General features: G+C 36.0%; 1 protein-coding gene across 2 annotated transcripts in view; it reads right to left on the reverse strand.

The window, feature by feature from the left end:
- Window positions 1–12,311, reverse strand: part of ntrk3b (neurotrophic tyrosine kinase, receptor, type 3b) — a 135,774-nt gene extending 123,463 nt beyond the window's left edge. For both annotated transcript variants that reach the window (XM_083559122.1, XM_083559121.1), the window contains exon 1: window positions 11,583–12,311. In XM_083559122.1, the coding sequence (XP_083415248.1) occupies window positions 11,583–11,821 (239 nt within the window). In that variant the 5' untranslated portion in view covers window positions 11,822–12,311. The remainder of the gene's footprint in view (window positions 1–11,582) is intronic.
- Between the last annotated feature and the right edge of the window lie 57 nt (window positions 12,312–12,368).

The raw sequence follows: 12,368 nt of genomic DNA on the forward strand, positions 1-12,368 counted from the left end.
ACAAAATAAGTTCTCTAGATTGGTACTTTTTGATTGCTGGCTTCTAAGCTTCTTAGCTTCAAAAATACTCTACTTTATAGTCTGACACCTGACATTACAGGGATTATAAAAGAACCATACAGTTCCCCCTGGATGCTCTGAACCTGACAAACTTTTTTTATGTCTATTATTGATTTATTTCATCCTATTTGTAGATAAGATTTTGAACAAGCTGTACAGTGGTGTATTCATTAGTGGTAGCTTCAATAGGCATAATGGATTTGATGATTGTGTAGATGTACAAAATTACGTTGAAGTTCAATAGCATAGAAAACACAACATAACCCAGACTGCATGGAACTAAGCAATGACAAAAAGCCATTTTTATGTGCATGTTTCCAGTCCAGTCTCAACTGCTCTTTGATTCAGACTAGGAAAATGGACTAATAGGTGAAAAAGTGCCCCAAGACAATTTCTTCATTTTAGCATGGCCTCTGTTTTAATGCTGAATCTCAAGGTCTATAAACAAACACTAAAAACAAAGTGTTATTCACATATGCAGTGACATTCAAATGTGTGTGGGGGAAAAAAAACAGCCTGGCTTATCTGGCAAGCAAAAAGCTTGCCTGGGGGAAATAAATGAAAGGTTGAAGAGAGTTCCCAATACACTGCAGTAGCACCTGAGTACCTAGGATTGGAGTAAAGGCAGTAATGGATTAGCATATTTATGACATTCACAAGAAATTTGGAGTTGGCATTTTGAACAAGTTATGCAGCTGTTTTTGTACTCATCAGTTTGGCACTGTTATTAAAAAAAAAGATAACATCTAACTAAGACTACTGACTAAGATTCAGTCTTGCAAATCAAAACACTATCATTATGAACTATCATTCATTAGTCCTGTATACTACACTTGATAATAATAGATTCATTCTGAGTACACGAAAGGACGCAAACCATATTATTCGACATGTATAATGTGAAAAGGGGGCATGTCTAATAGAAATTCACGTTTTTTTTTTTCATTTAACACTATTATCACTGTTGAAATCTGCTGAAGCAATTCTACTCCAAATGGTCTGACATTTCATTTCATGGTCTCAGCGCCTACACACATGCACAGTGTGGGCTGCTACTGTAGTCGATTCATGCAAGAACACACTTCCCCAGAAGGAGGAGGAGTAGGAGGAGGAAGAAGAAGAGGAAGGTGCTCAGCCCGCTCAGGGAACGTTTCATAATAGACTATCGACTTGCATTTTTTAAATTACAGCCCTTGAGTGATTAGTTAAAAAAAAAAGAAAGAAAGAAATATGTGTTGCCAGCAGTGTGAGCACAAATTAGAGAAAATGTTAATTAAATTGAAACTAATTATAAATGTGTTGGCATAAAGAGTTTACGTCACACTTGTCTTTTACATGACCTAGAAAAGGAAGATCAAAGGAATTATGTTCATGTTCGGAAGAGTTCAATATTTTATGGTAAGGAAAAAAAATGTTCGCTTTAATAAGAGATTCAGTGGCTCACATAAGACAATAAGACAAAGCAGGACCACATAATGCTTTATTTATTACTGTTATAATAAATAAAATTAACAAGTTAATAGCATGTTAACACACATTTTAATAATGTGTGTTTAATGCAGCACACATTTCTGGTTGACCACTTTTATTAAATTATTTATTTTTTATTAAATATAGAAGTAAATATAAAAGACGTTAAATTAAAACCTTAAAATTTTATTTATTAAACATTTGTTTTACTGCTGCTCCAAGTCTCAAATAAAGCATTAAAATCCACCTTGAAAAACATAGAAAAGGTTCAGTTTAGTTTCCTGATTATTGACGTAATTTGAAACACCATAATTACTTTTTAAACATTTACAAGAATGTTTTGTCTTCCTGCTCTAAGTTGAGTTTGGTTTCACTAATAATAAACATACATTTGCATAAAGCATCCATATTTGTCCATGCCCATGCTGATTAAAGTATTAAAACCTTGAAAGTATTAATTTAAGGTACATTTAGTACAGATAAAAATTAAGCGATTAAGTTGCGATTAATCACGAGTTTACTCATAACAATCATAACAATCAAAATTAATATTTTGATCGATTGACAGCCTTAATATATTCATATATGTATATATATATACACACACACACATATAAAAGTATAAATAAATATAATATAATAAATATATAATATTCCAGTTTTTTCATATTTTCTGATTAATTTTTTCAGCCAAAACTAATGAAAAAACTTGTATGCTCTAAATTGGTTTTTAGCAATTACTGAGTAGTTAGATTAAAATTACATTCTTTTTAAAAAAAACAGTATGAGAGTGATGCTAAATTAGCATGACATGGCGGTGGAAAAAATCTGCAGGATTTCAAATGCTGCTTTTTGTTTAAAAAACCCTTCAAAAAGTCCCCAGTTTTGTCATATCTTTTGAAACAGAGTCTGGCTCCAGGGTGTCTTAACCAGATAATAACCTACAAAATACAGTACTTTGAGGTCAAATTTTGTTCATGTTGACTTGGACTAAGTTTGTTTATTTATTTATTTGGTTCATAACATCTATTCTAAAGGAAGAAAATCTATAAGGATTCTACAATTTAAAGTATTAGAGACAGTATTCTGATTATGGAATATATATTCTGTTTAAAAATAAAAATGTTAGTAAGTGCAAAAAAGCCTTGTGCCTTTGTCACAGAATGTAAAAAAAAAAGCCCTCATGGCTCTCATTTAGAGTTTATTGTTGTTTGGATTCAAGTTAATTGTACATGATAATACCTTTCCGGTCATTTTCACCTGAAAAACAAGCCCACACAGAAAAGCTCCAATGTAATATGGATGTCCTTGTTCCCTCTCTCTCTCTCTCTCTCTCTCTCTCTCTCTCTCTCTCTCTCTCTCTCTCTCTCTCTCTCTCTCTCTATCTCCGGGCTCCTCTCTCCCTCTTGCTCCGGGCTCCTCTCTCCCTCTTGCTCCATGCATAAACAATTAAGCGATGATTATTTCATGATGTGACCTTTTTATCAGATGTTTTGCATACTTATTTCCATTTTAACTGACAAAAGCTAGCAGAATACCATTCCAGTTCGTTGCCTATACTCGTCTTATATTGCCAGGATTATTTAGAAGAACAGGACAACAAAAATAAAATCAATACTAAAGGGTGCTGCTCATGCAACATGCTGTTGCTTCTAATTGCGAGTGCATGCTGCGTTATGCATGCTGTTACATGCTATCAGTGCCAAAGATCCACCTTTCTGTTCTTTTGAAACCTAATTTGCCCTGATGGAGGTAATGCAACATGGTGGGGATGTCACTGTGCAACAGTAATCTGATAGACAGCACCTTAGAGCTTTTTGAAATCAACCATAAGTTGAGGAGTCATAAAGTATTCACATTGATCCCTTCTTAAAAAAGAAAAACACGCTACTTCATACACATAATACAACATAATGTTTGACCACTTCTGCTGTTAGCAATCGTGCAACATTGCGATATATTCTTGTGGACATCTTTCCAGATCCATATGGATTTCCTCTGGCTACCCTATGTTTCCTCCCATTTTCAAAAATATTAGGATAGGCTCTGGATTTAGCATGATCCAGACTATGCATGATGAATATATGTTTTTCTTGAATTGTATACCAGCAGGCCTGGTATTAAACCTACCTATCATTAGCACACAGCAAGCCAGAAACAATTCCATTATATAGAGCCCATAATTAAAGGGGCAATCTGAAATATTCAGCTGCTTATAAGCTTAATTGCAATTGCTTTCTAAGGGACACCCCCTTTTTTACGGCTGAGATCAGCTATAGCTGGAGTAAAGTCTGTTTCTGGGTCAGACAACCTAAGCAAAGCCATCGCATAGCAGAAATGAAAAACTGCCCCTTTAACCCTCCTTACCTATTTGTAGTACAAAACATATGGTACCTCTATGCAACGGATGCCTCGTGATGACCCTTATCCTGAACAGTGAATATGCTGCTTATTTTCTCTGTGAGCAATTAGAGAAGTAGGTTTGGCACAAAGGACACATCTGGTGGGGAGGGCATGTGTGTTAACCAAGCTGACCAAACTAGAATGTCTAGCCTGTAAATAAGAATAAGTTAAGGATACGAATATATATTCTTTTATACCTAGATATGTATTAAACCGCATGTAACATGACAGCATGCTGATCTTTCCTTAGATATCATCTCTCCTTCTTTTGTGCTGACTAAGAGAAAATCTGTTATCTTTGAAGGTGTGTGAACTCTATGTTTAAGCCAACTGAATACTGAAATTGAACTTATAAGAGGACATTTTACTGTGTACATTGTTAAAAGCTAATGCAAGGCACGGTGTGGTTAAAAAATATTTGCTTATGTAACATTTTTTTTTTATTATTCATTTGCAGCAGATGAATGTGTTTTTCTTGTGCACTGACAGTTCGTGCTGTTCTTGTACACCCAACCAGTCTTGCAATAACCCTGTGAAAGACTAAGTCTTGTAATTATTACTTTGGGGTGGTTTTACTAACCTAGCTAGAATGTGTTGTTTAAAAGAGGTAACTTGTGCTACATGAAGAGCTTTACCTGCCCAAAAGATAAAGCTAATGTGAACCCTTTATAATGTTCGGCAAAGGTTGCTTAGATAGGCAGCATTTCGGGATAGCAGCTGTGCTTGGGAGATAAAGTATGAACCATTTCCTTATTTTGGAAATTATAAAGGCAGTACCAATTTTGCTTTCTTGGAATCTTAGTCACTTTGGACAAATGCTTTTATGTTGCATCAGTCACAAGACCATCTGCAGTTTATTCTGGAATGCGGCTATAAGATGAAATAAAATGAAGTTGACTGAATGAAACAAGCTGATGAATTAAAATGAAAAGGGCAATGTGGATGGATTTTATTTGAATTTATATGAAAGTCAGAATCAATGGCCAACAGTAGCCCTGCATTTCAGCCTAATTTGAACCTATGTAGGTGTTTATGTGAATGAAGTCATGTAGACTTTTACAACTTTACGCGTGTGAAACCATGTTGACTCACACCTATAGAGAAACCATAGAAACACCGACCAAGATTTATTACAGTAAAGTGCATTAGCAGCAGTAATACAAAGCATTTTCTTGTACTGCACATTTGGTGGATTAAAAAAAAAAGTCTAGACACCCTTACATACCCCAAATTGCCAAACTAAGATAAATGTCTGCACTTTTTCACAGTTACAGTGATAGTGTGACCAACAAAATAAAATAAAAATGTTTTAAGGGTAAAAAGAATTGTACAAAATTGTGTATATCCCTAATCCAGCATTTGGGTAAAGTACACTTTGCTTGTAATACAGCATTTAATCTTTTTAGGTAAGAGTCCACACTTAACACATCTTGCTTTGGCAGTTTACTTCCACTATTGCTTGCAAAAATGCTCCAAACCAGTCAGATTGTAAGGGTGTCTCCTGTGCACAGCTTTCTTCAACTTATTCCACAGGTTTTCAATATAATTTAGACTGAGCCATTCCAAAACATTGATCTTATTTTTCTGTAGACATACACTCGTTGACTGTGATTTGTGCTTTGGATCATTATTGTAGTGGAAAATCAAAATTTTCTTAATCTAACAAAAAAACTACAGGTTTTGTGGCAAAATAGACTAGTATGATTCCTCCTATCTTGACTTAATATGGCTGAAGAAATGAAGCTTCATAACTTGATGCTACCATCAGCATGTTTTTGTGGCATAATATTTTACAATTATGCCTCAAAGCATTTATGCTGGTCTTAACAAACCATAGCACATTTTGTAGATTTTTCTGCATGCTGTGTAGCCACCCCAGGTATGTGAAGAATATTAGAGATTGTTACCACATGCAAGAAGTGACCAGCACTTACAAGATATTTCTGCTGCTCCTTTAATAGTGCCTCTGGTTGTCTGGGTGTTTTTCTCATCTTTTAGTTCAGTTTAGAATGACACCCAGTTTTTGTCCTGTTAATGTTACTGTGATGCCCCATTTGCTCTCACTTTTTGATGATGGCCTTTGCAGTGTTCAATCTTATGTTACAGTAATTCTTTTTACCTTTCTCCTGATCGAACCACATACACAATGAATTTGTAAGTTCTTTGTGGCTGATGACTTCTACAGAAGCAGCTAAACTGTATTTAGGGTTAATGAGGATCACTTTACCAAAAATTACTTTTAAGCAGGAGCACAGCACATGGTCTTATAAAAACAATTATACACAAATCTGTAAACAGGTTGTTGAAATATATATATCTTGTGTTAGATATTTTTTCCACAGTTAATACAGCAAGCAGCATAATGAAAAAAAAAAAAAATAAATAAAAAATAAATAAATTATATATATATATATATATATATATATATATATATATATATATATAATTTATTTATTTTTTATTTATTTTTATTTTTTTTCATTATGCTGCTTGCTGTATTAACTGTGGAAAAAATATCTAACACAAGATATCCTGGTTTCATGCAATTTCAACATTGATGTAAAATGAAAAAAAAAACATGCAATTTCAACATTGATGTAAAATGTTTTTATATCCACTACATGCTTACAAGGACAATCATTTGAAATACAGTGACATTACTTCAAAATGGCCAGTATAATTTTCTGTCCGTGATCCCTCCCCTCTCAGATCCCTCTGTGGTTGCTTCCCCTCCACACAGGTTATCAATGTGTCTTTTGATTGTTGCCTAAGAAGGTTCTTCATTTATATTCCTGAGTAAAAGTGGAGCCTCTGCAGATGGCTCATAGAAGGTCTTTCATACTGACGTAGGAGCAGCTTCCACCAGGCACGCTGTTACTTCAGTCGTTATAACTGAAAATGGTGCAAGGCTGAGTTCATGAAGGCAACTTATACTAGCACTCTGCAGATGTGTGTGTGTGCGAGTGTGTGTGTGTGTGTGTGTGTGTGTGTGTGTGTGTGTGTGTGTGTGTGTGTGTGTGTGTGTGTTTGTGTTTGTGTGTGTGTGTAGGAGAGAGAGAGAGAGAGAGAGAGAGAGAGAGAGAGAGAGAGAGAGAGAGAGAGATGGTGCATGGTGCATGGTGCATGGGATAAGCAGGGTCACATGCCCAGACAGTTTTTGCTGCAGCTTGGTTTGCTGGGGAGTTGAGCCCCAATGCTCCTCCTAATTCTCAGATGGCAGCCCTGACCTAGTTAGCAGGATAACACAAAGATAGACTTGAACAAACTTTTACTTCTACAGCAAGAGCCATAATTACTGCACTTGGGTCTGGCTTTCTTTTAGAATTTTACTGTGCTAGTCTCCTAAATTTAATAGCAGACAAGCCCCTATAAACTATGAGCTAAAAACACAAAATCAATAAAGCTTTTTGTAAAGCTGCAATTTGACTATGTCTATTGTTATGTATAGTATATAGTAATTACTTTGTGACGATGAAACCAAATGTATGTGGCTTGTAAGTTTGGATCAACCAAACCAAAGTCCTGAGATTTGAGTTTATAAAATATATAGTACATGTTTAAATTGGTCTTTTTTAATGAGGACAATGGCAGCAGCCATATACTTAAACTTGGGTGTCATATGGGACTGAGAATTTGCATACAGCAATTAATATCAACAGAAGTACTTAGGGTTTTTTTTTTTTTTTTGCACATTGCAGTGTCTGAAGAAGTGCATCATAAATTAACACGCAAACTGGCGAAAGAGTAGACATCTGGGGACGGTAGCATACTTGGAATTTTAAAAATTGTTTTATAAATTGCAGCCTGTAGCGTACAATTTCACTCAGTCCTGCCAACACACCAGACTCTATCATTCTCACACATTGCTCTTTATTCTCAAATACAACATGGTAGTACAAACAAAGTGTGTTCACAAGTAACAAGTACATCACTTTTGTCATATAATATTGTACTGCAAGGTACAATACAGATAGATACTTACTGTAGACAGACAGACAGACAGACAGACAGACAGACAGACAGACAGACAGACAGACTGACAGACAGACAGACAAACAAACAGATAGATAGACAGACAGACAAATAGATAGATAGATAGATAGATAGATAGATAGATAGATAGATAGATAGATAGATAGATAGATAGATAGATAGATAGATAGATAGATAGATAGATAGATAGATAGATAGATAGAATGATCGATAGATAGATAGTGCCTGTATAGAGGAGCTGTCCATGGTGTTGAAAGTACAGACAGGCTCTGATTCTAGCCCAGTACAATGTGGCGCTTTATTAAAAGATAATTAATAACAGACAGATTTTCAATGTTCCTTTGACATGTTCATATTAAAAGGCCTAAATTACTCAGGAGCCATTTTGGTGATTTGTCATGATATTCATTAAACCAGTCAGCCACGACACCCACACAGGAGAACTGCTCTGGTGTTAGTCTTAACATTGCTCTAGACGAGTTTCTAAACTTACAGAACACTGTCTGTGCTTAAAAGTTGAATCCAAATGATCAGCAAACTCCAGTGGCGTATTGTCAGCCTTGAACACATTCTTTGATGATAAATAGATTGTTATTACTTTGATAATATTTTATAATATTGAATCAGGCATGGCTGTGGAGATTGCAGATTAATTAGATGACTAACAAGCAACAGCACTAGCATCATTTATGTTTACATGCCCGGAGAGTATATTCGTTGCAAGATTTTCAACCCAAAGTCAGTGTGTAATGTATAAAGCTGCTCTGGTGAGGATTAAATCTTGACTTTTTGGATTAAAAAAGTACTTTTTAACATTTGCTCTGTCAGTCTAGTTTTCCATGTACAGTAAATTTAAGACCTTAATTTAACCAGCACAAGCTACATACAAGTGTTGTCTTATTGTTTGTATCTGTGTGAGCAATTTGAAAATATATGATATTGCTTTATAGATTCTACCAAGATTGTGTCTTTAATCACATTCTGTGTATTAGCGGTGTTGTTTAATTCAATTCAGTGTCACTCTCTTACTATGAAATGAGTGGTATCCGAAACTGTAGTATCTGTAGACCATCCATTCCCACTCCTGTCTTTGTGACCAGTTGGACTACAGTTTCTACCCTTGATGCTGCAGTCACCAGACACTTCTTAATGAAGAATAAAAAACAATTTCTATTTTGTTGTTTATTATTGAACTACACGAGATGTGTAAAAAAGTGTATTTTATGAAGTTGCATGAATGTTAATTTACAAATAATGTATTGCATATTTAGTTAGTATTGCCTTAATCTCACAAGTGTAAGATAAACTGTAAAATGTTTGACTTTACAAACAAGTGTTTTTTATATAGTTTTACTTCCCTAATTTACTAACTGTTCTGTTTTTTAGTTAATAACATTCTATTTGACCTTTTCCTACCAGCTGCGATAGCGATTCCGCTTCCCGTCATCCTGTGTTTTGACCCCAGCCATGCATTATGGCTATGTCGAAAAAATGGTTCCTAAATGGCTCAGAGTACCTTATTTAAGTGCATTACCTCAGGTAAGAAATAATGGCTTCTATCCCATATGTAGCTGACAATGTGTCCAACAGGGAGCCATTTGGGAAGCTATTTCCTTTAGCACAGTGGAAAGAGGGACAAAGACAAAAAAATATCATTATGCTACATGGTACTGCTGACTGACCAAAACATTTTGCTTATTTGAAATGTCCTCTTAGAAAAACCCTTATAAAAAAAGACAGCATTTATGTCTATGCAAGTGTTACAGGTGGACGTCCTAACAGAATACAGGATCCTTTTAATTCTCAGAACTGCAGAGAGACCATCCAGAGATGAATGATTTCAACCTACACCAACAACGTCAGGATATTTCATGACTTAGGTATTATTGGTTTAAAAAAAAATAAAGCTATTCAAACATGCCATGTCTCAAACGATAGATATATAATTAGTATGTTTGCATCGCTTGTCTTCTAATGTTGGCTACAATCCTCCAACACAGCATTCAAATAAAAAATGCAGCCTAGAGTCCTGAATACATCAGCAGCTTAAAACCGCTGCTTTCTTTTCTCTTGCTCGAGATATGGGAGACTTGTTGCAGACTGGAACAAAAGCAGTGTGTATGTACGGACAATGAACATTATGTAATGCAGTGCAATTTACCCGTCTCAAAGCTCAAAGCACATAGTTTCAGCAGATGGTTCCGTTGCGTTAATAGAATAAAGTATTTTTTTTCAAAAAGGGGCTGCGTACGGAAGTTATGGGTTACCGTTAAAACGAACACCAACTAATAAAAGAAGCGACATTAGGCTATTTTAGTACATTGTAAAGATTTAACTGTTGATACTTCGAGGGACATATTCTCGGCTGTGTGACGAGAGCATTAAAAATGCCTAAATCGATCCGATTTGGCTTGAATAACGAGGTTATAGGAAAGGAGAACATCTTTGTTCGTTATCATTTTATATTTATTTACATATTTATTCATGTGTTTGGGGGGAGGGGGTATATATGGGGTAAAAATATGTTGCCTGACTTATAGGATTTTTCACATTGCTATGAGACTCAAGTGAAAGCAATGATCATGGGTAGCATGCAGTGGACATGTGGGAGTACATGTAAAAAAAAAAAAATATATATATATATATATATATATATATATATATATATATATATATATATATATATATATATATATATATATATATTTTTTTTTTTTTTTTTTTTTTTTTAATGATCACCTACAATTGCCATCCTACCCCAGAACTTCAAGAACAATTACTAACGAATTAACACATGGCATTAAATATTTATACATTTTATAGTTCATTTCTCACATTTGTACCACAGTCTGTAATAGCCCCTACCTCTCTGAGTGCACTAAACAGGGGATGGAATAATGATATCTACGTGATAGCCTACCTAGTGCATTTGATGTGCAATAGAGAGCCATTTGGGATTCAGCCCGTGAAATCACTCGGGGTTTGCTTTTAGAAGAGATGAGTATTTCTCCGCAATGGAGAGAAATAAAGCAAAAGAAAGCAAAGGCACGCAGCGTTAATTATCACCATTAACTGCTCTGTGTTTGTCCAACTCTTCAGATCCGACGCTTGATTATAAAGCATTGATGGGATTATATTGACCAAAAATAGCAAGCGACCCCCAACAAATAGACCTTAATGTTCACGTGTTGTTTTTATTTTTAAGAAATACACTGTTCCAAAAATGCTGTTTAATCAAATAGTGCTGAATAAATGATGCGGCTGTTTTTTTTTGTTTTTTTTTTTGCCCCTCAACACCGCCGGGCTGCACGGTATCAATAACCGTATCGATAACCGTATCGAGCCAAACCTCGCTGACGGGTTAAGTAGCCTATATTATACCTCCAGCACTTTTTGGTTTAAACGCGACCAAATGGTAATATTTCACCGTAAATAAAATGTCAAACTACTAAATGGGAGTAAAGCCATTGTTGTAGCCCACATAGACAACCTAAATTTGTTGCTATAGTGACCAACCTGTCAGGAACAAGAAAAAAAAAAGGACGGGAGAGAAGTTACCAGAGGAAACCGTGGAGACCCGTAGAGTTAGTTTACTGACAATTTTTTCGATGTGGAATGAATGGAAAATTGTTAGGAAAGAAGGGAAGCATAATTACATGGTGGTGATGTTTCTGAACAGGTCTTCGATGTCTCCGCCGCCGCTGCTGGCGTTGCTGCTGTCCTGCAGAGCGAGCAGAGGAAAGAAATTCCCCCCGTCCGATTTATTGCAGTGAATGTCGGTGGAGGAACAGGTGCAGGCCGGCGGGCAGTCGAGCACCGAATACACACAGCCATGAAAGACGCTGGAAAACAGCAAAATCCGCAAAAGCGCCACGAAACACAGCCCAACATCCATGGTCCAAAAATCGAGTTAACGAATCCGGGAAAGAGAAAGAAAGGGGGGGGGGGATATAGGGGAAAATGTACGGTGTGTCTGAATGCGGTTTGGGCTACATAAGAGCGTCTATAGACATGATGAGATGAGGTGAGATAGAGGAGTGAAAATGAAAAAAAAGAAAAATCCTTAATGGGTTTTTTTTTGAGGGAAAAGTATTCCGTTATGAAGACAAGGTGAACGAACAGCACCGGCTTTTCTCTCCACAGTCCATGACAGGAGGAGGCTGAGGAGTGCAGTGATGCTAAGAGTACTGACAGCAAGCAAGAGCATGAAGACCCACCTCCCAGCCAGAGAGAGAGAGAGATAGAGAGAGAGAGAGAGAGAGAGAGAGAGAGAGAGAGAGAGAGAGAGAGAGAGAGAGAGAGAGAACGGAGAAAACGAGAGAAGGAGAAAGATGGAGAGGGAGAGATGGGAGGAGAGGATATAAGTAGGAAATAAATAGTGTGAGAGAGAGAAAAGAGAGATCACGACTAATGTCGTGAGGGTCTAAAGGCAGCACAAAGCA

Source organism: Silurus aristotelis (assembly GCF_946808225.1).
Source record: "Silurus aristotelis genome assembly, chromosome: 13".
Classification (NCBI taxonomy): Eukaryota; Metazoa; Chordata; class Actinopteri; order Siluriformes; family Siluridae; genus Silurus; species Silurus aristotelis.